Source organism: Lutra lutra, chromosome 7, assembly GCF_902655055.1.
Source record: "Lutra lutra chromosome 7, mLutLut1.2, whole genome shotgun sequence".
In the NCBI taxonomy this organism is placed as follows: Eukaryota; Metazoa; Chordata; class Mammalia; order Carnivora; family Mustelidae; genus Lutra; species Lutra lutra.
In genome coordinates, this window is record NC_062284.1 from 74,774,891 (window position 1) to 74,801,232 (window position 26,342).

The window sequence follows — 26,342 nt, forward strand, 5'->3', positions numbered from 1 at the left end:
GATATTGTTTCTAGGCTACTTTCATGACAACATTTGAAAAAGTTATTTCTTTTGAAAACCACAAATTCACATTGGTATTTCCTATTTAAGTCAAGCATTGCCAACATCCTTTTTTATTTGACTCGAATATACAATCTTACATTTATCTTCTCAGCCACATACCTGCTTGTAGCCTGTAACCCCTGATCCAAATCGTAATGGCATCTTGTCTCTTCAGGGGTCCTGCAGTTTCTCATTGACCATCATTCTCTAGTTGCTTTACGGATAGGTTCATCCATGCTGGGAGGATGGGACAGCATGGTAAGACAGAGAGATTTCATAATATCCGCAGGAGAGTGGTTGAAGGGATGAATCATAGCATCCAAGACAAGAGGAAGTTTAAGAAAGGAGGACAAGACAGCACGAATCAGGAGAAAGAAGAGAGGCCGAGGGAGCGTCTGGAACAGCTGCAGGAAGGTCGCTGAGACAGCCGGGAGGTGACGGTCAGAGTGTACAGTGCTTGAAGTTCAGATCGCAAAGGTAGAGCAGTTCTAGGAGGTGGCCTTGTCATTGACACATTCCATGCCTGGAGATCTACACTTGCTCACATGTGACTTTCTACCCCTACCTCCAGCCGTCTAAGGAAGTTCAGTACACCGACTCTTGGCTAGAGCGAACATATACACTCCATGTTTTGGATGGGGAGGGGAGGGCCAGAGTCCATCCGGGACCTGGCCCAGATGGATACCCAGGTTCACTGCCTGCTGGCTGCCCCCATGTAAATGAAACACATATACTCTTTTCATGCTGGGCACATGCCCTTCCTGCCCCACCAGCTATAGGCTCCAGGCCACGCTATGGTCCTCCCCACACTTCTGCTGGGGGCTAAGCCTCCTGCCCTAGCCCACATGGTGCTGGCTCAGCTTCTGATTGTGCTGGCCAAGATCCGTGATGCTGGCACACCTCATAGGAAGAAGCCTGCAGGGTACACTGAGGCTGGTCCATCTGGGCCACAGTGGGGGCCTGTCAGTCTCACCTGGGCCACCTGTCCCTAAATAGCACTGAGTGGAGAGCTGGGGGTAGAGGAACAGGACGAGCAGAGTCTGCAAAGCAGCACAGGTCTCCCTACCTGGCAAACCCTGCGGGCACAAAACGCTGCAGTGGGAGACTGGGGGTGGGAGGAGAGGTCCGAAGGGCCAGGTCCTCAGACACCGTAGCTCTACTCTTCACTCTTCACCTTGGGCGTTAGGGACAGGGTCCCATGCAAGAAAGTAGAATACAGGCAGACAGAGGGAGCCCTTCTACCCCCAAAGATGCTGCTTCTGGGGCAAGAGAGGGCAGAGGGCAGAGGGCAGAGGGCAGAAGGCAGGGGTTAGAGTCCGATCCTTGAAAAGCTTGAACCTCTAGAGTGGGAAAATGAGGAAGCCAGAGAAGCTTGAATATTTCCAGCCACCCAGCAGGTTCCCCCGGCGCAGGCGTAGGGACACCCGGTCCCCCGGGTCCAGGGGCAGTAACACAGAGCTGGTGGCTGCCTCTCGAGTCACGTCAGGGTCGTTGGCAAAGGCTGAGATGACAGGCCAGGTGTTCAGCATCAGGCTTACCTGGGGAGGTGAGCCCAGTTAGAATTTCTCCCCAGCCCTTGTCCCAAGACTTCCACTTTCCCAAGGGCTTCTTCTTTCCTCCAGCCCTCAAGGGACTCTGTAATCTTGGGAACTTGGAGTTCAGTGCACTCTTGTGGGAGGGCTGAGAGGTGGCCAGTGTTGGCCTCTACCTCCTCCACACTCTCTGCTGGCTGCTATTTTCCTCCCTTGCTCCTGCCACCACCCCCCACCCCCGACACACACAGGTCAATGGAGGGTCTACCTAGGAGTCACAGCTGGACTCCACTTATTCCCTTTCCCTCCCCTCCCCTCTTGAGCCAGGACAGGACCCTAGCACACAGGTCACCTGGACAGTTTGGCGGTTGTACACCTTCACCACATGGAATCGGAAGCTATAGACACCACGGACAGGGGCCACGAAGGAGCCTGAGGCCCGGTCAAAGCCACCACCCTCATTTACCAGGACCTGTGGGAAGCAGACTCTATTGAGTGGGGATCAGAGAAACTACTGGGTTGTGGGGAGGGGTAGTTAGTTAGGAAAAGAAGGGGTGGCAAGTAGACAAGAACAGGAGGAAGGCATGAATTCAGAGGAAATGGTGAGAAAGGGCAAGGAGGTATGTAGGTAGGAATGTAGGGAAGGGAGATGGGCAGTGGGGCTGAGGAGCACCTGGTCACACAGTAGGGGGTTTTTCCTTAAGAGCAAAGTGGGTTTGGGCAGTTGATCCCAGGTCCTTACAGGTCATCTGGACAAGGGTAGGGGGATTACCTGGTCAAAGTAGATGGCCCCACTGGTGCCATTGCTGATCTCTCCTGCTGGCTCATGGTGGTGGCTTCGGACTGCGGCAAATGCCACTCTTCCGGGGGGTGCCTCTCCTAGGGCTGCTCCCCCAGGGCCCCCTGCAGCAGCTCGGCCAGGCTCACAGACCACCAGGCACTCACCCTCCAGGAGGACAGGCTCTGCCCCCTCTTGGGCCCACCCGCATCCTAGGATCAGAAGCATCAGGGCCAAGGGCAGCCCGGGGCTGGAGAGGAGACCTGGTGGCCAGTGTCGCTTGGCTCCCAGCATGGCTGACTGGCTCTGTGACCCACAGGTCCTCCTTGTCTTCTGCCCCCTCTCAGTGTTCCTTTCAGTTCCCACTTCCTGTGGACTCTCACTACCTCTCACCCTGTTCTTTAGCCCTCTCTCTGGGTCTTACTGTTCCCTGGTCTCAGCATCCCTCTCTCCATACCTCTCTGTGCCCCACAACTCTGTCCTGCCTCTCTCTCCCGCTGTCACTGCAGTTCCCTCCTCCTTGGCAGGGCATGAAGTGACAGCAGCAGTTGGGCTGGAGGAGGGAGAAGAGGGATGAAACAGCCAGACAGGAGGGCTACAGCCAGAACCCAGGGCAGCCCCTCTGGAGAGCACTAAAGGCTGCGTCTGGGACGACGGAGAACTTCGTATGTTCGTAATGTGAGAATGTGAGAATGTGAGTTCCTGTAGGTGCGTAAGTGCATGTGTGCCCAAGACAGCCCTACAGCCCCCTCTTTCTCCTTATTCCTGCCCTCTTCAAAATCCCCCGCTAGTCAACAGCCCACTCAGCGGCTCCTTCCGACTGTCGGATGAAAGCCAGAGCCCTGTCTTTTCCTTACAATTGTTTTGGTGGAAAGTGCTTGAGCCAACGGTGTCAGTATCTTGTGACCGTGGGCCAGTCTCTTTCTCTCCTTAGTCTTCCGTATCTTCATCCGAAAGTAAAGGATGAGTCCCTTTTAAGGCCTTCTTCACTTCCAGCTCTCAACGAGTGGCTCCTCTCTCCCTAAAAACAGCTGCTCAGAACGAGAGGGAACCCAGACCCAGGGGAGAGACTAGCCCATCCAACAGGCTGGGATGCGGAGCTGGGGGAGAAACCTACCCGCGAGTGGGCGGGCCGGAAGGCGGAGCCGTGGGCGGGCCAGGGAGGAGCCCGGCAGCAGGCGCGCGCTGAGGCCGGGAGCCAGCCCAGAGCGGGGTGGGGTCTGGCTGACTCCACCCCCGGCCAGGAAGTGACTCAAAAAACTGTTCGAGATGTGGAGAAGACAGGTCCCAGTTGGGTGAGGGCTTCGAGAAGGCCCGCCCAGATTCGGCCCCCCCACCCCGGCTCCGTGGCCCCCAGCTCCTCTCCGCTGGGTCTGGGGCGCGGGCGAAGCTGGGGCGGGCAGGCACCGAGAGGCGCTGGCGGGCCTGAGGCCGAAGCGAGAGGCCGAGGCGGGTAGGCGCACTCTCCCCCGCGCCCGGGCGGGGGGAGCCAAGTCCGAGCCCCAGTGCAGAGCGCGGCCGGGGGGGAGGGACGGCTGTGGGCGGTGGCGGCCGGCGGCTGTGGGCGGTACCCGGCCTGGCGCCGGTCCCCGGGTGGGGCCGTAGAGCGACCGGAGAGGAACGGCGGACCGCGGATGGAGGGGGAGAGGTGGGAGGGGCTAGAACCTTGGAAATGGCAGACTAGGGACTCCGGAGGACATCCCAGTTCAAGCCTCGGTGAGGATTCGTCTTTAAGAGGCTAGTTTGGACCGGGAGACTGTAGAGACTTGAGGAGAGAGACTGTTTTGTCATCTATCCACTTCTGGCCTCCAGACCGAGCTGGAGGCCCGCCCCCCTTCCTGCTTAGGGCCGTGACCAGCCTTTTCCAGAGGCCAGATGCCCATCCCCAACAGGCAGCCTTGTTTGCCCATGACTTTCTTTCGGAGAGAAGACCCGGTTCCGGATAATGTGACGTTCCCTTCCTAGATGGACCCAGGGTGTTCACTAGATCGATAACTAGGTGCGACCTGTTGATAGCTAGTGTAGGCTGGGAGACCACAGTTTAGGTTGAGCGGGCGAGGAGGCTCTGAGCTGCCTTCCCTCCTTCCAGGGCTGGGTGGCCAGGCAGCCATGCCTACCTGGGGGGCTGGCTCCCCGTCCCCTGACCGCTTTGCCGTGTCTGCGGAGGCCGAGGACAAGGTGCGGGAGCAGCAACCCTACGTGGAGCGCATCTTCAGCGTGGGGATGAGTGTCCTCCCAAAGGACTGTCCTGAGAACCCTCACATCTGGCTGCAGCTGGAGGGCCCCAAGGAGAACGCCAGCAGAGCCAAGGTGAACACCCCTGTCTGCCCCTTCAGGGAATAACGACTCCCTCCCCTACACGGAGGCAGAGGAGTGGAGGGCCTGCTGGGGAGGATCTCCACTCACTCCTTGGTTGTCTTACTGGCAACCTCAGTGACTCTAAACTTAGAGGGACTTTGCAAATAGTATTTCTGTGGAGTTTTGGTTTCGTTTCAGCCGTGGTGAGCCAGGTTCTGCCATGACTTAGAGACAGGTGATTGTGTTGTAATCAGTTGTGCTGTTTGGGAGACTGGAGATAATCCAGTTTGGCAGGCAGGCCCCACCAAGGAATTCACTGGGGGAGGGAAAGCCAGGCCACATTTCTTCCTTGGGTCAGCGGTTGCAGTACAACTATATCAGCTACCAGCCCTGTGCAGAGTCTCCTGTTTCCTTATTTATGAAATGTGAATAATAGCAATGTCTACCTCATTGGCTTATTGTGAATGAGATAAAGCATGAGCTCAGCAAAAGTTAGCAATGACAGTCATTATGATGGAAATATTATCACACATGCAAGTGTAAATATTCAGAGAGACAGCCTTGTTAATTATAATCAGTTAATTATAATAGTATCTTTTTTTTAAAAATTTTTTTAAAGATTTTATTTATTTGCCAGAGAGAGCAAGCGAGTACACACAAGCAGGCAGAGAAGCAGGCAGAGGCAGCGAGAGAAGCAGGTTCCCTGTTGAGCAAGGACCCCGATGCAGGACTTGATCCCCTGACCCCGGGATCATGACCTGAGCTGAAGGCAGTGGCTTAACCCACTGAGCCACCCCGGTGTCCCAATTATAATAGTATCTTAAATTGAGCCAAGTTCTAAATGGAAATATTAGCCATAGACTATCAGCTGAAAAAGGAAAGAAGTAGATTCTTGATTCCTTTAATCCTCACCTTTGTCAGGATCTATGGATCTCCATTGCTCTGCCCAGGCATCTTGGAGCTCAGGGTGGAGTGCGATGGGCTTGAAGAAGCTACTGGGCCATGTAGAATTCCAGCAGTCTCTTTTTTCTCTATTGCCTCACCCCCCCCTCACCCGCCGCCCTAAATTTCTCTCCCAGGAGTTCCTGAAGGGTCTTTGCAGCCCTGAGCTGCAGGATGAAGTCCACTACCCTCCCAAACTGCACTGCATCTTCCTGGGAGCCCAGGGCTTTTTCCTTGATTGCCTGGTCTGGAGCACATCAGCCTACCTCGTGCCAGGGCCCCCCGGTTCGCTGATGGTCAGTGGCCTGACCGAGGCCTTCGTCATGGCTCAGAGCAGAGTGGAGGAGCTGGTGGAGCGGCTGAGCTGGGACTTTCATCCGGGGCGATCGCCTGGAGCCTCGCAGTGTGCTGGAGTGCTAGGAGACTTCTCTGCCCTGCTGCAGCCCTATGGGGATGCCCACACACAGGCCCTGCTGCGGTTGCCCCTGGCTGTCCAGGAGGAACTGTTGAGCCTGGTGCAGGAGGCAGCCAGGGGGCAGGGGCCCCAGCCACGGCCCCCCTGCGGCAGGGGGAGCCCAGGCCCACTGGGTGCTCAGTACCAGGGCGTCAGAGCTCCCTCGAGTGAAGGCAGGGAGTCCCTGGGCCCTGGACCTATGGGGTGGCAAGAGTCAAGGGGAGAGAGACAGATTATGGAGAAGGAGGGAGGGAAGCAGGGTGGTCCCAGGGAGATGGAAGTGGGGTGGAAGGAGCTGCCTGGGAAAGAGGTCTGGGAGAAAGCAGGAGCCTTCAGATCACAGTCAGGAGGGGGAGTGGTAGGGCAGTTAGGGCCTTTCCTGACAGGGAAGGCCCTGGGCAAGGAGGGGGTGCCTCAGGACAGGGGAAGGTCAGTCTGTGTCCAGGGTGAGCCTCCTATTGCACAGGGCCTCTGTCAGAGGACAGCTCAGCCCCGGGGAGCCTCCCTCCTCCAGCGGCTCCACAACGGGAAAGCCTCGCCTCCAAGGGTGCCCAGCCCTCCCCCTGCACCCGAGCCCCCGTGGCACTGTGGAGACCGGGGAGACCGAGGAGACCGGGGAGACAAGCAGCAGGTCGTGGCACGAGGTCGTGGGTCTCCATGGAAACGAGGCACACGTGGGGGCAACTTGGTGACCGGCACGCAGCGTTTCCAGGAGGCCCTGCAGGACCCTTTCACCCTGTGCCTTGCCAATGTGCCCGGCCAGCCAGACCTCCGTCACATTGTCATTGATGGCAGCAACGTGGCCATGGTGTGAGTACCTGGTGGGCCTGAGGTTCCTGGGGGCGGGGTTGGGGGCATGGTCTGAGCGGTGTTCCTGACCCCGGGGATGTGTGCTGAGCGGCCCCTCCTCTGTGGCCCCGGAGCGCTGACCCCTTCCCACTGTAGGCACGGCCTCCAACACTACTTCTCCAGCCGGGGCATCGCCATTGCTGTGCAGTACTTCTGGGACCGGGGCCACCGGGACATAACTGTCTTTGTGCCTCAGTGGCGCTTCAGTAAGGATGCCAGGGTCAGAGGTGAGTTGGGCCTGGTCTTTTGTAACCTGGGATAGGCCCCGCTTCAGCCCAAGGATAACCCCGTTGTGCGCCTGTGTTTCTCTAGAGGGCCACTTCCTGCAAAAGCTGTACTCCCTCAGCCTGCTCTCCCTCACTCCCTCCCGGGTCATGGATGGCAAGAGGATCTCCTCCTATGATGATAGGTACTCAATTCTCTCCTGGCCCCCGTCTTGAGATTCCAGGAACACAGTAGGGGAACTGAGGGAGAGACAGAAGCCCCCCCCCGCCACTTGTGCTGTCTCTTAAGCCGGGTATCGGGAAGATGGCCAGTCGTTCCTCCGTGTTCCTGTACGAACGGGTCAGTAGACCTGCCCCGCAGGTGCGATGAGGCAGATGGTGGACAGCTGCATTTGCCCGTTCATTCATTTCTCGTTCTTCAAACTGAATGCTGCCTTGGATTTATGTAGTGCCTTCCTGTCTAGAAAATACTAGGTTAATGGAAAGCTGGGAAAGCTGGTAATGTAAGTAACTGACAGGTACCTTCTGACAGCCCACATTTCCAAACAGGTATAGAAATTCCCAGCATTCGGGAAGTGCCAGGGTACATGTTCAAAATCATGAGTCAAATGAAGAGACACAAGAGGCTCTTTGCTCAGAGTATACAAAACACATCTGACAGAAATAGCACTGGACTTTGAATCGGAAGATCTGAATTTGAGCTTCAAGTTGTACTGTTCATTGACTCTGCCTGTGGACCAGACTCTTAGGGGTCTGACCTCTTTGTCTCAGGGTCCTCTTCATTTGGTCACCCTCCTTGTGAATATCAAAAGGAGCTAAGGGATATGCTTGCCCATTCAAGGTGCTTGGCAAGTGTACGGTGATATTCCTTAACTGTTCACGGACCCAATCAAGTGTAGCAGTGGGTCTCATCTCTGTCACACAGAACCGCAGACATAGGTTAACTCTCTCGACCAAGGCTATTACGTGGCAAAGGAAAAGTGAGATCTTAAAGCTGCCAAATTGTTTAAATGAAAAATGCAGGGCACGTTCCCTTCCCAAGGGACACACACAGTGGGAAAATGGGCAGATTTTAAAGATTTTATTTATTTATTTTAGAGATAGGGAGAGAAGGGGTAGGGGGTGTGGAGGGGAGGAGCAGAGGGAGAGGGACAAGAAGACTCCATATGGAGCACAGAGCCCAATGTGGGGCTCCATCCCGTGACCCTGAGATCATGACCTGAGCCAAAATCAAGAGTTGGATGCTTAACCGACTGAGCCTCCCAGGCGGTCCAGAAATGGGCAGATTTTAAAAGCTAATTAACCAATAAAAAAATTTTACAAGTGCTTTATTACAAGTGCTTTATTTTCAGTTTTAGAGAAAAAACTAGTTTTGAAACTCTAGTGATTATATCTTTTGTCTTTTCAAATACTTAACGTTTTCTCCCTAACAAGCAAATGGTATTCTATAAAAAGGCAGTTCACTTTCTCCCAATGCTCTTCTGTTTTATGTCTAGATTTCACAGATTATCCAAGATATGGAACCTTTCCACAGCAGCATTGACACAGAATTGAAACTGAAGAGCAAGTCAGTTGTAATGAATTTTAAAGGCACGTGTCTGTACAGTTACGTAGGTCCCAGTAGGCAGACAGCCCGATGCGAATTTGGAATTTTGTCTGGTTACAGTGAATGACACAGTGGTGCATGGCCCAGGCCTACTGAATGGGTGGGTGCTGAGCAATAGATGAAGTAACACCATAGTAAAATACCCTTAACCTACAAGTGGCTTTTGCATATCTATCCTCTGATACCATGTACTTTGTATGTTATCTCCTTCATTTGTTTCCTAGACAGAAACTCAGAGCCAGACATCTGTTACACTGAATCCTGACTACTAGTCTCCTGTATGCCACACTGTCTTTCAAATACTGTCTGCTTGTTTAGCACCTAGCAGTAGGCACGTGGCCGGCAGAAGGAGGTGGGGATGCTGGGATTAGGGAAGGCCTGATCGGGACTTCAGAGCCCACACCAGCCCCAAACCAAACACAGTGGCAACCTGGAGGAAAGGGAGCCCCCTTCTGGTAGGGGTTTTCTGGGAAGGGAGGGATTTGCCAGTTTTTTGTTGATTGAGGACTGGGGCTGGGCTGGGCTGCATCTTTTGGTTTCTAGACCTGTTAAAAAGGACCTCCATCCACTGCCTCATGAGTCCCATCCTAGTCTTGTGGGAGCAGAATTACTAAATTGGGGGCTCAGCCATCTCTTTTTAAAAATGTTTCCTGGTGATTCTGTTCATCAGTGAGGTTAGGGAAGCACCTCCAGATGGAGCAATAGTTTGAGAAACTTGGTGACAGTCAGCACAGGTCATATTTGGAGAATGGGGTGTTATCTGATCATTGATTTTGGCAGAGTTGAAAGTTCATTAGGAATACCAGGAGAGATAAGGCTGTAAGGGTGGCTCCAGCTGGGTTCTAGAAGGCCCTAGCTGCCAGGCCTGGGTATGTGACTTTACTCTGTAGATAAAGGGCAAGCAGGGGAGAGATTTGTTTAAGGGAAGGTAGGAGAGACTGGAATGTGGTAAATGGTTGGGGTCAGGGGACTCCCTTGTCAGGAGGCTATGGAGTCTCTCAGCTTTAGTGTCTGAATAGCTAAGGGTAGTGGTAGCACTGGAAAGGAAGGGGCAGAGTGGAAGGCTTTTCAGAGGAGAACATGATGGATTTCTGACTGACTGGTGAGGTAGGGTGGAAGAAGACAGGGCTGGAGCCAGATCTCACGGTTTCTCACTAATGAGGCACAAAGTGTTGGGTGGAGGGGTTGCTATTGGGACACCACGCTGGACTCATCTTTCTTTCCTCTCCAACCATGGCACCTGAATCTGGCAGTCACCTGGTGGCTGGGTCAAGGTGAGGTGGGGGACCAGATCTCCATCCCCAGAAGTGGATTATGGGAGCTGATAATACTCTTTAGGGTTGGGGCCCTTGGAGAATCCCAGAACAGCTGCTGTGATTTTTGAGACAGGTTCATGGTGAAGCTGGCTGAAGAGACTGATGGGGTCATTGTCTCCAATGACCAGTTCCGGGACCTGGCGGAGGAGTCTGAGAAGTGGATGGCAATCATCAGGGAGCGGTGAGGGAGCCCTTCCCTGGGAACAGGGCATGTACTCAGACCTTTCTCTAAACCAGTTCTGCTCTGCCACCTGGTGAAGACTCTGGGAAGGGGCTTGATATGGTCCTGAAGGAAGGTGGCTAGTAGTTTTCTGGGGGTGCTGGTATCAGCTGTCTGGGAGGTTCATCAGGGCCCCTCTGTGACCATACATTCTCTTTCCGCACCCAGCCTGCTGCCTTTCACTTTTGTGGGAAACCTCTTCATGGTTCCTGATGACCCGTTAGGGCGAAACGGCCCCACGCTGGATGAGTTCCTAAAGAAGCCGGTCAGGTAATGTCCCAGATTGTCCTAGGCAGCCCCCAGCCCTGGCCCTCTGCAGGGGCCTTGTAGACTTGGGGGCAGTGTGACCTCATCTGGGCCAGCTTACTTCTCTACTGGTTTGGTTGCTACGGGCTTGGCCTTTAAGTGTTTCGGGGAATCCTAACTTAGGCCTTCCTGGCTGGGAGGGGAGCTCCCCTCCTCCCCTCTCCTAACCCATATTTTTGGTGGATTATTTGGAATGTGGTTGCTTTTGCTTATAGCCAGTTTTATTCCGCACACCCTCTGCTGGGCCATTAAGTAAGTGATCAATGTATGAGACTAGAACTAGATCATAATAGCCACAGGCTTCACCTTCCTGGTTCTCAAGGAACTGGGCTTCTCTCCTTCAGAAGTGGCTTGATGATGCCGCTCAGTGGTCAGCTTGGGGAACTTCAGGTCCCATTCCCACTCCAAAGCCAGAAATAGGCCCACTGAACTCTCGCTTCCCTCCAGGATGCTCATCGGCTCTTTGTGCTCTCTCTGCTTCTTCCCAGGGCACAGGGGTCTTCTAAGGCTCAGAACCCTTCCAGGGGCTTTGCAGAACCTGGTCAGCAGCAGCAGGGGAGAGAAGAGGAGGAAAAAGGCAGTGGCATCCGGAAGACCCGGGAGACTGAGCGGCTGCGGCGCCAGCTGCTCGAGGTGTTTTGGGGCCAGGATCACAAGGTGGACTTCATCCTGCAGCGGGAGCCGTACTGCCGGGACATCAACCAGCTCTCAGAGGCCCTGCTGAGTCTCAACTTTTGAGCCTCACTTGCCTGACTGACTGCCTGCTATCCAGTCAGCTTCAGCCTGTCCCAGCTTAGCTGTTTATGTGAGGGTCCTTGTGCTGCTCAGACCCTGACCTAGACTCACTCTGAGTTGGTGGGACTTGATCTCATCTTGAGTCAGGACCTCAGGTAGCTCTCAAGAGGTTCTGCTCAGCCTTAAGTTCTCAACCTTGCCATAGCACAGGGTTTCATGTAGGGAGTGGGGGCCTGCTGGGAAGAGCAGGTCCTGGAGATGGGGACTGCTGGCTCCTCCTTCAAACTCAGTCGGGGATGGAGGTTTGGGGGGTGGGGAACGAAGAGCAGGTGGCAAGGAAGTAAAGTTTTTCCTCCCCTGGCTGTGGCTCTGGATGCCAGAGAGACCGGTTGCTTCCCAGGCCTGGCTGGGCTCCTGGGTGCATCGAAGGGAATGCTGGGCCCTTGGGAGACTAGTGTTACGGGGTCTGGGTCACATTGGGGGAGCAGGGAGCTGGTGGAGAAGGCAGAGGGAGACTTGGTTTCGGGTCTCAGCTATGTCTGTCTGTGACCTTAAAGGAACTGCTTGGCCTTTACTTCTGCCTGTAAATCAGGGGTAAAAATGCTGGCTGGGAAGAGAAATGAGAACATAGGAGAAAGCTCCTCAGAGGAAAGGTATCCGCATCAAGTCTCAGGTGTGTCTGTCTGTGGCTACACAGGCTGCCTAACCAAAACCTCACTTTCCCAGAGCTGAGGACCCTGTGTCCCCAGGGCCCAGGCCCTAGATTGTAACACTGGGTCCTCGGTACCATATGCCCTATAATGGCTGCATCCCCTTTGGGCAACACCCTGAATCCATATTTACAAAACAGTTAATTAGGGGTGACTTTGCATTACCAAAATACTCTCAGGGTTCCTATAAACGGCAGCTCTCCTGTTGCGTTCAAGTGTTTACAGATGAGCGAATGTGTCAGAAAGTCCCCAGTTAGATGCACTTGCCGAAGTGTTGAGCGTTCACCAAACTGATGAAGCCATGCTCTCCAAGGACAATGTTAATGTGATCTGACCCCAGCATTTTCTCTACAGAACACATATGTGGCATAAAGTGAGCCCCACTTCTGCTTTGTGTGTATGTGTGTGAGTGTGTCTGTGTATGTAGGGGGATGGGAGGGTTTTTAGAGGCTGTATCACGATGAACCATTATCTGGAAAATGAAAACTGAAGAGTCCCAAGTCGGAAGGAAGGTACCTGACTGGCCACCAGATCAACCACTGTCACACAAGGACATTGTCTCTCAATCCTGATGCCTACATCCTGCCCTTTGTCTCCCCCCGCCCCAAGAATTTATTTGACAGAGAGAGTACAAGCAGGTAGAGGGAGAAGCAGACTTCCCCTGAGCAGGGAGCCCAACATGGGGCTCGATCCCAGGACCCAGGGATCATGACCTAAGCCAAAGGCAGCGGCTTAACTGACTGAGCCACCCAGGTGCCCCTCCTGTCCTTTATCTGCTTAAAGTCTTGCGCAGGGAAACTGACTACCCCTAGTTCACACAGTCATCTGTGGACAGCACTGGTCAGTAGACCTTCCTTGGGCGCAGCCCCCAAATATGCTTTTCTGTTACTTCTATGCTTGAGGTGGGTCATTCCCTCAGGAATAATACAGAGCCTGTCAACTTCCTAAAGAGCCCAAGACCAGATAAAGAAGTAGGGCAGGTGCCCCTGGATTCTGTGCTGTCTGGGCTCTGTGACAAGTCCCTGGACATAGTCCTTTCCAGGCTGTGACTTCTCAGGCACAGCGAGCTGACTACTGCCACCTCAGTTCTTTGTTCCAGCAACCAGTGTGGGGAGCTGGGTGATGCTGGAGTCTGTGGGTCCCAGTGTCTTCACCCCTCCTCCCCATTGCTACTTCATACCACTAGCCTGTGTTGACCTGAGCTGGGGGCAGCTGTGTTGGAAACTAGTTAGGGGGTGACGGTGACTCAAAGACAGCCCACAGTCCTCTGGGAAGAAAGGAGACTGGTTAATATGGCCCAAACTGGGTGTTAGGGCAACTGCTGGTTCCAAGTGGCCCCAGTCAGATGAGAGGCAAGTCCTCAGTTTCTTATAGACAGGGATGTTGGCTTTGTCCTACTGCAGCTTGATGACCCAGGACTAGCATGTGATTGCTTTATTAATTCACTGCTGTTCAGTGACAGACTGAAGGCTGTTCTAGACTGTGGCCTTGTCTCTTCCTCTGATGGCACCCTAATGGGACTATGTGGACAAGTATGCAGGGACCACAGAACCCACTGTTAACAGATCATCATTTTTCTCATTTTCTAGTCTCCACCTTTATCGTTAACCTCATACCCCAGATTTGTTACCAGCTCTTGGCAATGAAGGGACCAAGAAGGGAGATACTGCCCATTATAAGGTTCAAAATCCCACATAGAGGAGTCATCTGGCATTTTCTTGGACGTAAATTCCAGAAGAATCTAGGCCAAAGAAGCAAACAGAAGCCTGTGAGATAATTTATCTTTATTGCCTCAGTCACAGAGGATCCTACACAACATAAAGGACACCAGGGACAGTAATGGAACATGTAGGGAAACCAAACTTGGAAATTCTTTTACAGGGAGTTGAAGAGGTGAAGGACCCAACTTGATGAGCCTGCAACCTTGAGACAGTGGACAGTCTCTCAGTTAATTAAGGTAGAGCAACAGAACAACAAGGAGGGCAGGGAGAGGAATCCCTAAGAACCAGATGGTTTCCGGTCTCCAAGTACCTGGGCCTATTCAGTCTCTAACCAGGAAGCCTCTGTAGAGGGACAGGCTTCAGGCCCGGCCAGGAGCCTCCCCACTTAGGCTACGACTTCCTTCAATGCAGCCCCTAACTCTGGGAAGGAGTACTGGTAGCCTGTGGCCAGTGTCCGCCGTGGGACCACCTTCTGGCCCTCCAGCAGCATGATGGCACGCTCTCGTCCAAAGACCGCTTGCACCACCATGCTGGGGAGAGGGATGAAGGCTGGGCGGCCTAGGGCAGCGCCGAAGGCCTTGGCAAACTCAGCATTTGTAGTGGTGGGGGCTGGAGCCACTCCATTCAGGACTCCTTGCACGTGACTTGCTTCAACAGCATGGGCCAGGATCCCTGCCAGGTCCCTGATGTGAATCCAGGGGAAGAACTGATGGCCTGGGCCGATGGGGCCCCCCAGGCCCAGGTGGAAGGGCAGCAGCATGTGACCGATGGCACCACCCCCACGGCCCAGCACAACCCCTAGAGCAGGCAAGAGGGACAAGACAGGAGGCTCCTCGGTCTCCAGGCAGTTCCGCTGTTCTTCCCAGTCTCCCCTTCCCCATGCCACCTACCTTAGCTCTCTCTGGGGCCTCCCGTCCTCCCACCTGCAGGCTGGGCGGAAATGGCAGCCTCCTCTCACTCTCTGGAAGCTCAGCTCCCCTGACTCCCCCATGCCCCCAGCCCAGGGAAGACATTCCAAACCTGTCTGATGCCCAAGCCCCTGGTTCTCACCGGAGCGCACCACCACCTGGCGTGTAGACTCTCCAGGAAGCTTGGCTGCAGCTTCCCATTTGGTTACCAGGTTGGAGAAAAAGTCAAAGTCCCCTCCTGGGCTGTCCTCATCATACTCTGCAGTCAGGCTGGGCTGGTAGTAAGCTGCCAGTGGAACAGCACTGGTTTGCCCCGAGTCCCCAGTCCTGCCTGGCCCTTGGCACCCAATGTTCCTCTTGGTCTCACCCTCCTTGGCCCCTGGGATATTCCCATGGGAAGACAAAGCCATAGATATTTTCCCTTTGAGCTGCTCCATGGGTTGACCCATTCCTGTGCTGGGGTAACTTATCTTTAGTTGCAGGGCAAAGCTGAAGGGCTGCTAGAATGTAGTGGTTAAGAGCAAAGACTTAGGGATCTGTTACCTGAGATCTACTCTTAGCTCAGCTATTAAGCCTGTGACTTCAGGCAAGGTATATAAGCTCTCTGTTGGCATCCTTAAAATGGGAATCATAACACCTACCTTTAGGGTTCCTATAAGGATTAAAGGCTGTAATACAGCAAAACAGAGTAGTGGCTGATACATGTTCTGTCCGGTCCCAGTGATGAAATATAAGAATCAGGAATTCTGTTCCTAAAGAACTTTACTGTGACAAGCAAGGGACTTGGGAGTAGGTGGGGCTGTTTCCAGCATCAGGAGCAGTACCACTATCCCCTCTTCCTCTAGGGATCCCCATATCTCAATGAAAGTACACAAAGGTCAGGAGAAATATGCATGGGTGGAGGGCCTAGGAAGTTCCTGTGCTTGGAAAAGACCAGTACTCTGGGGCAAGTGGAGCTACAAGGGCTTGAGCTAGCCCCTTACTGTGCGACCTCTCTTCCTCTGGCTAATATGGGGGGGGGGGGTGATGTGGGACATACCTACACCAGTGACTAAGACCCAGGCCTGGGGGGGTTGTGGGGCCTTGTTGATGGCTCTAGCCAGTATCTGGGTGGTCTCCAAGCGGCTGTTGAGAACCTCTTTTTGGAAGCGTTCATTCCACCTGCAGGAGAAACAAAAGGGAAATGAGCCACTAAATACATAACACACACATATCCCTTCCTCTTTCCCTGGGGCTCATCCAGACCTATTTCTAGCAAAACCCCGCGTTGTGCTTTAGAGAGATGGTCCATCTCTCCTGGAGAAAGAAAAGGCATATATTTTGGGCATCCTTGGTTATCAGTGAGGACCAAAGTCAATCGCTGAGAGGGCAGAAGGGCAGGTGGGTGTGCAGGGAGGTGGGGTGGGATGAGGAGTTTGGGATTGGAGTTTAGTTCTCAATCTGACATCTCCATTCTCCACAGCTCACAGGTTCTCATCAGGGTCACACCGTCCTCCCTCTGCTCATAAGGATATCACCTTCAGGGCCCTGGCTGACCTTCGGAAAGGGTTGAGGATGTTTTCTCCCGCCAGGTTGACAGCGGCATCGCAGTGGGGCAGCCCCGACGTATCAAGTTCATCCTGTCAGGGAAAACACAGTGCTGGGGAGTGGGCGTGGGGGCTCGTCCTGCGCCTCCAAACCAGACCTTCCCCTACAGCTTCCAGAGGATGTACATACCCACGTGATTCGATCGGGGCCCGGCTTTCGGGAGACCAACGTCACTTCGTGGCCCCTGGCTTTCAGCAGCTGGGTTAGCGCTGTCCCAATGAAGCCCGTCCCGCCACCTGACCAGAAAATAGAGGAATTTATCCTCTCGGGGTCGCCTTCCGTCCCCACATGCGGCTCCCTCCCTCTGCTGCCATCCTATCTGATTCCAGACTTCTCCTCTCCTTCTCGTCCCCTCCCCGTGATGCAGAGGTGACACAGGTCACAGAGACTGGGGAGATTCGGCTTCCTTGGGTTAGGAGGCCAAGGCTGCTGCACGATTACCTGTGCACGGCTTAGTGCCCTCCCTCAGAAACGGCCTCCCGCTTCTCATGTTTTGTTTCAACCTTTCTATAAGCCCGCCCCCGACTCTCCTTTTCCGCCCTCCCTCACCCACAAGCACCCGCATAGCGACCAGGACTTAACGCGCTTGCGCAAGATTTGGTGGCCGTAGTGGTGGTGGGTGGAGGGTGCCCAATCTTGGAAGCGACTACGTCCTCTGCGCGCATGCGTCTTTAGGGAAGCGCGCTCCAATGGGCGGCCGGGCAAGATTGAGACTAGGCGTGACCCTGCCTGGCAGAATTCATAGGGCAGGCAGTATATTTCTTTTGCTAGGAGTGGCGGGGACTGGCCGGGGCTGTAGACGGAGACCGAGTGGGCGGGGAAAGAACGGAAGAGGGTAGAGGAGGGAAGGGTTTAGTGCGGAAACAATCCAAAGCAAATACCAACCCCCCAAAACCCCTTGGCCGAAAGCCTATTAGGTATTCAAACCGCGGAAACATTCAGCCGGGTGGATCAGTAGTAATGCAAGAGAATTCGTCTACCACTACTATGGATTTCTTTCCACCCGGCCTCTTTTCTTCTCCCTCTTCCGGTTCCTTCCTGTCTTCTTTTGAATAAAGTTCCCCTCTTCTTAAAATAACATCTCCAGTCCTTTTCTTGGAATGCTAATACCCTCTCTCTGTCTTGGTCTGCATAACCAACCTTCTTGGAGGGATGGTGTCCATTTTCTACTCCTAATTCACGGCAGTCTTTTTTTTTTTTTAAATATGGAATGGCTTTGCGAATTTGCGTATCATCCTTGCGTAGGGGACGCGTAAAGTTCCAACTTTAGTATATGTGCCGCCAAAGCGAGCACCACTTCTTTTGCTTGTATCATTCATTAACTCTGACGGCAATATCACCAATTTCCAGTGTCACTAAAATGAATGCCCGGTTTTCAATAATTTTTCTTGAAACACTTGCTGGACACTTCCTCCCCTTGGAAATTTTCATCTCTTGGCCTCAGTGAAGGGCCACAGCTCTCTTCTGGGTCTTTCACCGTCTTTTCAGTTTCTCTTGCTTCTTAAGATGCTGGGATTAAAATGTTGGTATTTCTCAAAGCTGGGTCCTAAAACCTTCCTCTTTTCCCTCTGCATTTTTCCCCAAGTTTCTGTGTTGGTGAATTTGAGTCTGGACACCTGGTTCCTGGGCTTGCTTTGAAAGTATAAGCGGAACCATAGTTGTATTAGTTACATTATTAACTTACCTCTACCTTCTGTTTTGTTTCTGACTTTATTGTGTTTTACCACCTCTTACTGATAAGGGAAAAACTGTACTCTAAGATGGCTGACCAAGCCAACAAGGGAATTCCAGTCCCTGTCTCAAAGCCCTTCCAGGTTCTTCTTTCCTACACCACAGGCACAAAAGTACCAAGTATGCGGAAGTAGAAGGGTATAAATTGCCCTCTCTGCTCATGCTCAGGGCTCAGACCTTTGGAGACCAGTCTCCTTTGAGCCTGCAGGTGTTACATAAACCTCGGGTTCTCCAAAGTCTCCGAGTGCTGCTTGGATCTTCCGTCACGATCCAGTCCAGGTTCGGTAACATTTGGTTCCTTGACTGGGAAATCCCATCGTGCTGTCCCGTTTTTGCTATTGGTTTGGGGCAACTGTGGACTGGTGACAGAGCGAGGGATCCTAAGGGAGAAGGCACACCCAGCCTAATTTTAGGCAGCCTCCAGCCCAGTCACCTCAGGCCAACTGGCCTGCCCTGCTTTTCCACCTGTACTCAAAGGAGATTTGGTCGGTCTCGACCTCGGATTCTGGTAAGGCCTGGGGCACCAGTATCCAGTCAGGCCCACCCGTCAGGGTGGAAGGGGAAACTGATCACTTCCCAGAGAACTCTTAGAGGTTTCACAGGTGGGGCCTCCAGGCGGGGGGTGGGGGAGTCCTTCAGGTCAGGAACCTCCCCCCACAAAGGGGGGACAGGAAGGAATTTCTGAAAGGAGTTCCACAGGTCGGGGCCTCCCAGGGTGGAAGGAACTGCAATAACTTCTGTGTGAATGCGTGAGTGAATGTGCAGTTTGAGCTGGCTAGTCAGGCGGACTGATTCTGTGGCTCCACCCGTAGGCACACTTAGGGTCCCCAGAAGCCTATGGAGTCTTAGTGGGCCCAAATCTGCTTCCATGGTGACCTCATAAGTTCTAAGGCGAGCCTCTTTGGGGCACCAGTCCGGGATTTATATGGACTCCCTACAGCCAAGAGGCACCCAGGTCTCCTCCGGGAGGGCGGACAGGCGGGCATCTGACTGGTCTCTCCTTTGGAGGGACACCCATCCTTTGTTTGTCTTTATAGCCAATGACACAGGGAGGGGACACACAGGGTGGACAAGAGAGTCCCTGCTCTTCATGGGTGGAAGCTCTTCAAAGCCTACAGTCTTAGACTATATGCTCGAAAATTTTAAGAAGGGATTCTCGGGAGACAATGGAATAAAAATGTCTCCTGGAAAATTAAGCACATTATGTGAACTGGAATGGGTCACCTTTGGGGTCAACTGGCTCTCTGAGGGTGCCGTAAGACCTACCCACTGTCCAGGTCATTTAAAAAATTATGGTCAGATCAACAGATGAATAGATAAAATGTGGTATATATATGTATATATATATACAATGGAATACTATGCAGCCATCAAAAGAAATGAAATCTTGCCATTTGCGACGACGTGGATGGAACTAGAGGGTATCATGCTTAGTGAAATAAGTCAATCGGAGAAAGGCAACTATCATGTGATCTCCCTGATATGAGGAAGTAGAGATGCAATGTGGGGGGTTGGGGGGGTAGGAGAAGAATAAATGAAACAAGATGGGATCGGGAGGGATTTTATTTATTTATTTGACAGAGAGAGAGAGAGAGAGATCACAAGTAGGCAGAGAGAGGAGGAAGGAGGCTCCCCGCTGAGCAGAGAGCCTGATGCGGGCCTCGATCCCAGGACCCTGAGATCATGACCTGAGCTGAAGGCAGAGGCTTTAACCCACTGAGCCACCCAGGCGCCCCCATAAGTGACTCTTAATCTCACAAAACAAACTGAGGGTTGCTGGGGGGAGGGGGGTGGGGAGAGGGGGGATGGGGTTATGGACATTGGGGAGGGTATGTGCTATGGTGAGTGCTGTGAAGTGTGTAAACCTGGCGATTCACAGACCTGTACCCCTGGGGATAAAAATACATTATATGTTTATAAAAAAATAAAAAATAAAGATGAAAAAAAATTATGGTCAGGACTCTCGGACACACTGACCAATTCCCATATATTGATTCTTGGCTTCAGATAGCCCAAACTCTGCCCCCATGGGTCCAATTCTATGCTAATAGGAAGGACCAGAGTAGGATATTTGTAACCCAAGTAAAAAAGCCCAAAGGCGGTAGGGAAGCAAAACCTATCAGGGAGACCCTGCCCAGGGGGCATCAGTGGCAGCAATGGGGATGGGCTCTGGATAAGGAGGAGCCCGTCAAGAAACATGGGGGTCGGGGCGCCTGGGTGGCTCAGTGGGTTAAGCCGCTGCCTTCGGCTCAGGTCATGATCTCAGGGTCCTGGGATCGAGCCCCGCATCGGGCTTTCTGCTCAGCGGGGAGCCTGCTTCCTCCTCTCTCTCTGCCTGCCTCTCTGCCTGCTTGTGCTCTCTCTCTGTCAAATAAATAAAAAAATCTTTAAAAAAAAAAAAAAAAGAAACATGGGCGTCGATGGGGGGGAGGTGAGGGGATGAGGGGAGAAGCGCAGGACCACAGTCCTCCTCTGACCTAGGGCCTAAAGCTGAGCTGCAGGAAGATAGTGCTCCTGCTTTTTCTAAGTGGCTTGTGTGGGGAGATATCTGATTTAGCAGCTCTGAAAGTGCACAGGAAACTTGATCCAGACAGAAACAGGATGTAAAATAACAGGATCTCTCATACTTAGGTTTTGTGGGGACGGGGGGTGTGGAGGGGGGCATCTGAGTGGCTCACTTGGTTAAGCATCTGCTTACCACTCAGGTCATGATCCCAGGCGTCCTTCAGGATAGGGATTTTTCTTTTTTTTTAGATTTTTCTTCATTTTTTTTGACAGAGAGACACAGCCAGAGAGGGGATGCAAGCAGGGGGAGTGGGAGAGGAAGAAACAGGCCTCCCGCTGAGCAGGGAGCCGGATGTGGGGCTTGATCCCAGGACCCTGGGACCATGACCTGAGCCGAAGGCAGATGCTTAATGACTGAGCCACCCAGGCACCCCCAGGACAGGGACTTTAAGGAATATTTCCAAGCAGCTGCCGAAACTCCATTTGTTACCAGGAAATTCCCTGTCTTCTCTGGCCCGACATGGACTACATATACCCCCTTGCTGGTGGGAGAACATGGCGTCTGCTCCTCTGTTGGAGCTGATGAGCTCCTGAACCAGGAGCCCTTTCTCTGCCCTCTGGCAGCACTTTGTCTCTTCTGCCTCCCCATCCCCTTTCTCCTGTTTCTGCACCACCTTGGGTGCAGCCTCTATTACTGGCTTCTGGACCATCCTTGGGGTCTTAGGCACCATGGCTCCTTCTCCCTTCACTGAAAAGGAGCAAGAAGAGCACCCCTTGTACCTAACACCAGCCACTCCAGATTTCCCCACGTGTCTCAGGTGAAAATTGACCCTGGGGAGGATCCGGGTGGAACATAATTCAGTATTTAAACTAAGTTTGTTGGTTTTATTTTTTAAAGATTTTATTTATTTATTTGACATAGAAAAGGAAAACAAGCAGGGGGGAGCAGGAGAGGGAGAAGCAGGCTTCCCACCAAGCAGGGAGCCTGATGTGGGCCTCAATCTCAGGACCCTGGGATCATGACCTGAGCCGAAGGCAGCCACTTAATGACTGAGCCACCCAGGCGCCCAGTTGGTTTAATTAAGATGGACATGTCTTTTAGTTATCAGCAGGAAATGTGAAACTTTTACTCTATCAAGGTTTACTGAAGGTTAAATAACCTCGTGTTATCTGTGGCAATTTGTTAGCAAAAAGATGACTACACTGATGGATAGCTGTCTCAAAGTTTTCTTGGGTAATTGTTAAGATAGCTTTCAAAGTCTTTGGTAAACTAAAACTTTCAAGTTTTGCTTGGATGATAAATGGAATTGAATTCATTAGACATCTAGGTCTTTTCCAAATAGGATAAAGTGCTAAGTCATTAATTACTGGACATAGGTCTGTGCTTTTGAGTTCTTACTGCAAAGAAACTAAGGATATTTACTATGGAGGGCAGGTATTACATGGAGCACTGGCTGTGGTGCATAAACAATGAGTTCTGGAACACTGAAAAGAAATAAAAGAAAAGAAACCGAGGATATTTAAATCTGTTGCTAACATGTTTTGTGCTTAACTGAGTCACAAATTTGCCATCTGAAGAATTCTGGTGTAACAGTTAACAATTGGTTACTCCTTAGTCTTCATTGGAGATTAAGGTTTCTAAAGAGTGAAAAATTCTGTTAACTGTAACTAAAACTGATGGAAATAAGGGAAACCACTCTGTATGTGGAAAAGTAGGAGATATGTAAGAAAGATAAGGAATGGGAATGAATTTGTTGGGGGTAAAAGAAGGTATTTTTTTTTTTAAAGATTTTTTATTTATTTATTTGACAGAGAGAGAGCACAAGCAGGCAGAGAGGCAGGCAGAGAGAGAGGGGGAAGCAGGCTCCCTGCTGAGCAGAGAGCCCGATGCGGGGCTTGATCCCAGGACCCTGAGACCATGACCTGAGCCGAAGGCAGCGGCTTAACCCACTGAGCCACCCAGGCGCCCCAGAAGGTATTTTTTTTTTTTTAAGATTTTATTTATTTATTTGTCACAGAGAGAAATCACAAGTAGGCAGAGAGGCAGGTGGTCGGGGGGTGGGGAGCAGGCTCCCCGCTGAGTAGACAGCCCAATGTGGGGCTCGATCCCAGGACCCTGAGATCATGACCCGAGCTGAAGGCAGAGGCCTAACCCACTGAGCCACCCAGGTGCCCCGAAGGTAATTTTGTTTTAAATGAGATGATTATTTGGAATGAAATGGCTTGGGACAAAATGTGAATGCAAAGGAAAGTTGTAGAAGGTTTGTGAAGGGAAATCTTTGGAAATGAATTTTAGATGTGGTCAGGATGGACTAAGATTGAAATGAATGAATTTTAAAGACACTGGTATAAGATTGTAAGTCAGCTTTCTCTCTGTTCAAAAAGACAACGTATTCTCCAATTGTTGGTCTGTTTTTTTTTTTTTTTTTTTAAGATTTTATTTATTTGTCAGAGAGAGAGGAGAGTGAGCGAGCACAGGCAGACAGAATGGCAGGCAGAGGCAGAGGGAGAAGCAGGCTCCCCGCCAAGCAAGGAGCCCGATGTGGGACTCGATCCCAGGACGCTGGGATCATGACCTGAGCCGAAGGCAGCTGCTTAACCAACTGAGCCGCCCAGGCGTCCCTGTTGGTCTGTTTTGATAAGAAAATGCAAATAGTTGTTTTCTCTCTGCTTGCTGAGAAAAACTAGTTTCTATGTCTTGCCTTTAAAAGGTCTTTAACATCCCTAATCCTATTTAGGGATGTGCTTTAAAACTTTCTAAGGTTTTAACAAACTTCCCCAAGATTTAAATCAGAACACAATTTTGTTGACTAATTAGGCTTGGTTGTTTGGTATGTAATGTTCTGGTTCTGGCTATTGAAGTGTTATGTGTCACAGAATAACTGAGTTTCCTTGTCAATCGTATCATAGTGAACTCTCCTGTCAGATCAGTAACCATGTCTGTTCCGAGTTTTTGTCATTTATAATTGTTCTAATTCTCTTGTAAAATGAATTTCTTCTTCAAGGAGGATTATATAAAGGACTTTTAGGACAATACAGGTATTCAGTATCTTTAAGATCAGAACTCAAATGAGTAAAATCTTCCAGAACTGAGTAAAAGCTGCATTCAAACTGAATAAGAGTCAATAATATGGGACTAAATGTACTAAAAAGACAATTATAATTTTGTGATCCTTGTTTGAAAAACCTTGCTGGTTCCCTAATGCTCACTCTTCCTGATTAATGAAACTTAAGATTTCTATGACTTACGGAAACATGATAAATAATCATTTGTAAGCAAATTAAGGCATTCAACTTTTCTCTCTATCTGAAGCTTCTGAAACTCAAAAGGTCTCAGTAAGTAAGTATAACTTCTTCCATGGCAGTCCTGGTCATTTGCATAAGTTCAGTAAGAATCTGTTCTCCTTAAAAAAAAAAAAAAAAGAAAAAAAAAGAATCTGTTCTCCTTGTAACAGGACACCATTAGAAACATTGGTTGTTTTACCAAAGCTTTGACTGGAATGTCCTATTTGAGAAAGACCTGCATAGGCTCAGATATGACCAGACAGCTTTAAGGAGCTAAGGTTGACTTTAGGAAACCTGGAGCCATAAAGTACCTTGGAACTCTTTTTTTTTTTTTTTTTTGTACCTTGGAACTCTTGACCTGATAGTTTACTTACAGAGTTCTCAGCAACTTCACCAGGTGAGTAAAGAATGTCACTTCCTGGCAGGTGCAGGAACCTCAGGATACTTTGGGGACCTCAGGAAGAGGAATCTTTCCAAATCTTACAGGTATTGCAGGGATATCTGATGGCAAGTACTTGGCTTTATTTCTGGCCTGGAGAGGCTACTAAAAGTTCAACCTAGAGATTCCTTATAAAGTTCCAGCAAAGCAGATTCTAAAAGATCTATATGATCACTCACTGTTCTGGCTGAGCTTATGTATATAATTAGGCCAAGTTTGTTAAAACTGGACTTGTTTCTCAAATAAATTAGACCTGATTTGGCTATCTCTGGAAATGAGGGTTATTTTAGAGAGAAAAATTATGTTTAAATAACCCACCTTTGTGGATGTAAATTCTAAATTTGACTGTCTTTAAATGTTTTTTGTTTACCTAAGCTAGACAGCTTGGGGTAAACTTCAGAGAAGTTGCACGATGGCTTATTTAGACAATCTTCTTGTTTTTGTTTTGTGGGGATAATAATAACACGACCCCATGGCACATGATTAAGTAATTGGAAAAAGGGATTGATTCCCCAGAAATTGTGTAACTTATCACCTTGACCAATTCTATGTGAAATGAAATCATTCCCTAAAAGCCAGAGCATACCCCACTCAATAGGGTTAAATATGCACTTGTGGGGATAACGGATGACCCCACTTTCTTTTCTTTTCTTTTCTTTTTTAAAGATTTTATTCATTTATTCGACAGACAGAGATCACACGTAGGCAGAGAGGCCCACAGAGAGAGAGGGGGAAGCAGGCTCCTGGCCGAGCAGAGAGCCCAATGTGGGGCTCGATCCCAGGACCCCAGGACCACAACCTGAGCCGAAGGCAGAGGCTTTAACCCACTGAGCCACCCAGGTGCCCCTGACCCCTCTTTCTTTCTTTCTTTCTTTCTTTCTTTCTTTCTTTCTTTCTTTCTTTCTAAGATTTTATTTATTTATTTGACAGAGAGAGAGATTACAAGTAGGCAGAGAAGCAGGCAGAGAGAGAGGGGGAAGCAGGCTCCCTGCTGAGCAGAGAGCCCGATGCGGGGCTTGATCCCAGGACCCTGAGACCATGACCTGAGCCGAAGGCAGAGGCTTTAACCCACTGAGCCACCCAGGTGCCCCTGACCCCACTTTTTTTTTTCTTTAAGATTTTATTTATTCATTTGACAGAGAGAGAGCGCAAGTAGGCAGAGCGGCAGGCAGAGGGAAAGGGAGAAGCAGGCTCTCTGCTGAGCAAGGAGCCCGATGTGGGGCTTGATCCCAGGACCCTGGGATCATGACCTGAGCCGAAGGCAGCTGCTTAACTGATGGAGCCACCCAGGTGCCCCTGGTCCAGAGTCTTAAAAACCAAAGGCCACCACCAATGGATGATGGAGGCCAACTTACTAAATACCAGACTACACTTGAAAACCTGTCAGACTTTATTTTATTTACTTTTTTAAAAGATTTTATTTATTTATTTGATAGACTGAGATTACAAGTAGTCAGAGAGGCAGGCAGGGAGAGAGGAGGAAGCAGGCTCCCCCCTGAGCAAAGAGCCCGATGCAGGGCTCGATCCCAGGACCCTGAGACCATGAGCTGAGCTGAAGGCAGAGGCTTTAACCCATTGAGCCACCCAGGTGCCCCAAACCTGTCAGACTTTAAACCCATCTACTCTTATGCCTGGACCTGAGCATTATACTTCTATGGAGCATGACTGTTGGAGGTCATTGATCTTGTTTATTTTAGTCAACTGCATTTAAAAGATTCCTGCAGGTATATCACCTCAGAGGCTCTATGGCAGTCCATCTCCCGTAATAAGCAGGCTTAGAGGAGACCTTGATCAGATTGGAGACTTAGAAGTGTCCCAACACCTCCAAGCCCCAGGGGAAACTCTAAGGTGCATCTCTCAAGAAGCTTTAAAAAGGACCTCCTCAAGCCACAGTGGACAGGGTTCCACACTGTTGTTCTAAGCACCCCTACTGCCCTCAAGGTCTCAGGTGTCACCCAATGGGCCCACCGCTTTAGAGTAAAGAAGGCTCACCAGTCAGGTGAATCACACTAGTGGAAAGCCCAACCAGACCCTATGGACCCCTCTGGCTCCACCTTCGTGAGACCCCACCAACGATGGGCATCTGTTTGCCGTAGTCCCTATCATCCATGCAATATTCCTCATTTCAGGAGTTGGAATTGATGTTGCCTCCCC

General features: G+C 51.1%; 3 protein-coding genes across 12 annotated transcripts; 1 reads left to right on the forward strand and 2 right to left on the reverse strand.

Annotated features, from left to right (window-relative positions):
* Positions 1 to 262: 262 nt before the first annotated feature.
* Positions 263 to 3,423, reverse strand: CBLN3 (cerebellin 3 precursor). The gene is made up of 3 exons (XM_047737318.1): positions 2,347 to 3,423; positions 1,927 to 2,046; positions 263 to 1,580 (listed from the first exon to the last, which is right to left on the reverse strand). Exons 1-3 carry the CDS (start codon positions 2,644 to 2,646, stop codon positions 1,383 to 1,385), a joined length of 618 nt encoding a protein of 205 aa, XP_047593274.1. The 5' UTR covers positions 2,647 to 3,423; the 3' UTR covers positions 263 to 1,382.
* Positions 3,424 to 3,599: 176 nt separating this feature from the next.
* On the forward strand, positions 3,600 to 12,401 carry KHNYN (KH and NYN domain containing). Of its 6 annotated transcripts, none has more exons than XM_047737309.1 (9): positions 3,600 to 3,805; positions 4,199 to 4,351; positions 4,442 to 4,662; positions 5,730 to 6,856; positions 6,992 to 7,122; positions 7,208 to 7,304; positions 10,115 to 10,222; positions 10,430 to 10,531; positions 11,056 to 12,401. In XM_047737309.1, the coding sequence occupies exons 3-9, from the start codon at positions 4,462 to 4,464 to the stop codon at positions 11,303 to 11,305; spliced, it is 2,016 nt and encodes a 671-aa protein (XP_047593265.1). In that variant the 5' UTR covers positions 3,600 to 3,805; positions 4,199 to 4,351; positions 4,442 to 4,461; the 3' UTR covers positions 11,306 to 12,401. The 6 variants fall into 6 exon arrangements, with proteins under 6 accessions (XP_047593265.1, XP_047593266.1, XP_047593263.1 ...); XM_047737310.1 differs by having other exon boundaries at positions 4,318 to 4,351; XM_047737307.1 differs by lacking the exon at positions 4,199 to 4,351.
* A 1,378-nt stretch (positions 12,402 to 13,779) lies between these two features.
* Positions 13,780 to 16,908, reverse strand: SDR39U1 (short chain dehydrogenase/reductase family 39U member 1). 5 transcript variants are annotated; one of them, XM_047737313.1, is made up of 6 exons: positions 16,800 to 16,908; positions 16,358 to 16,464; positions 16,178 to 16,260; positions 15,681 to 15,802; positions 14,784 to 14,927; positions 13,780 to 14,531 (listed from the first exon to the last, which is right to left on the reverse strand). In XM_047737313.1, the coding sequence occupies exons 1-6, from the start codon at positions 16,891 to 16,893 to the stop codon at positions 14,119 to 14,121; spliced, it is 963 nt and encodes a 320-aa protein (XP_047593269.1). In that variant the 5' UTR covers positions 16,894 to 16,908; the 3' UTR covers positions 13,780 to 14,118. The 5 variants fall into 5 exon arrangements, with proteins under 5 accessions (XP_047593269.1, XP_047593268.1, XP_047593271.1 ...); XM_047737312.1 differs by having other exon boundaries at positions 16,788 to 16,908; XM_047737315.1 differs by having other exon boundaries at positions 16,778 to 16,883.
* Positions 16,909 to 26,342: the final 9,434 nt, after the last annotated feature.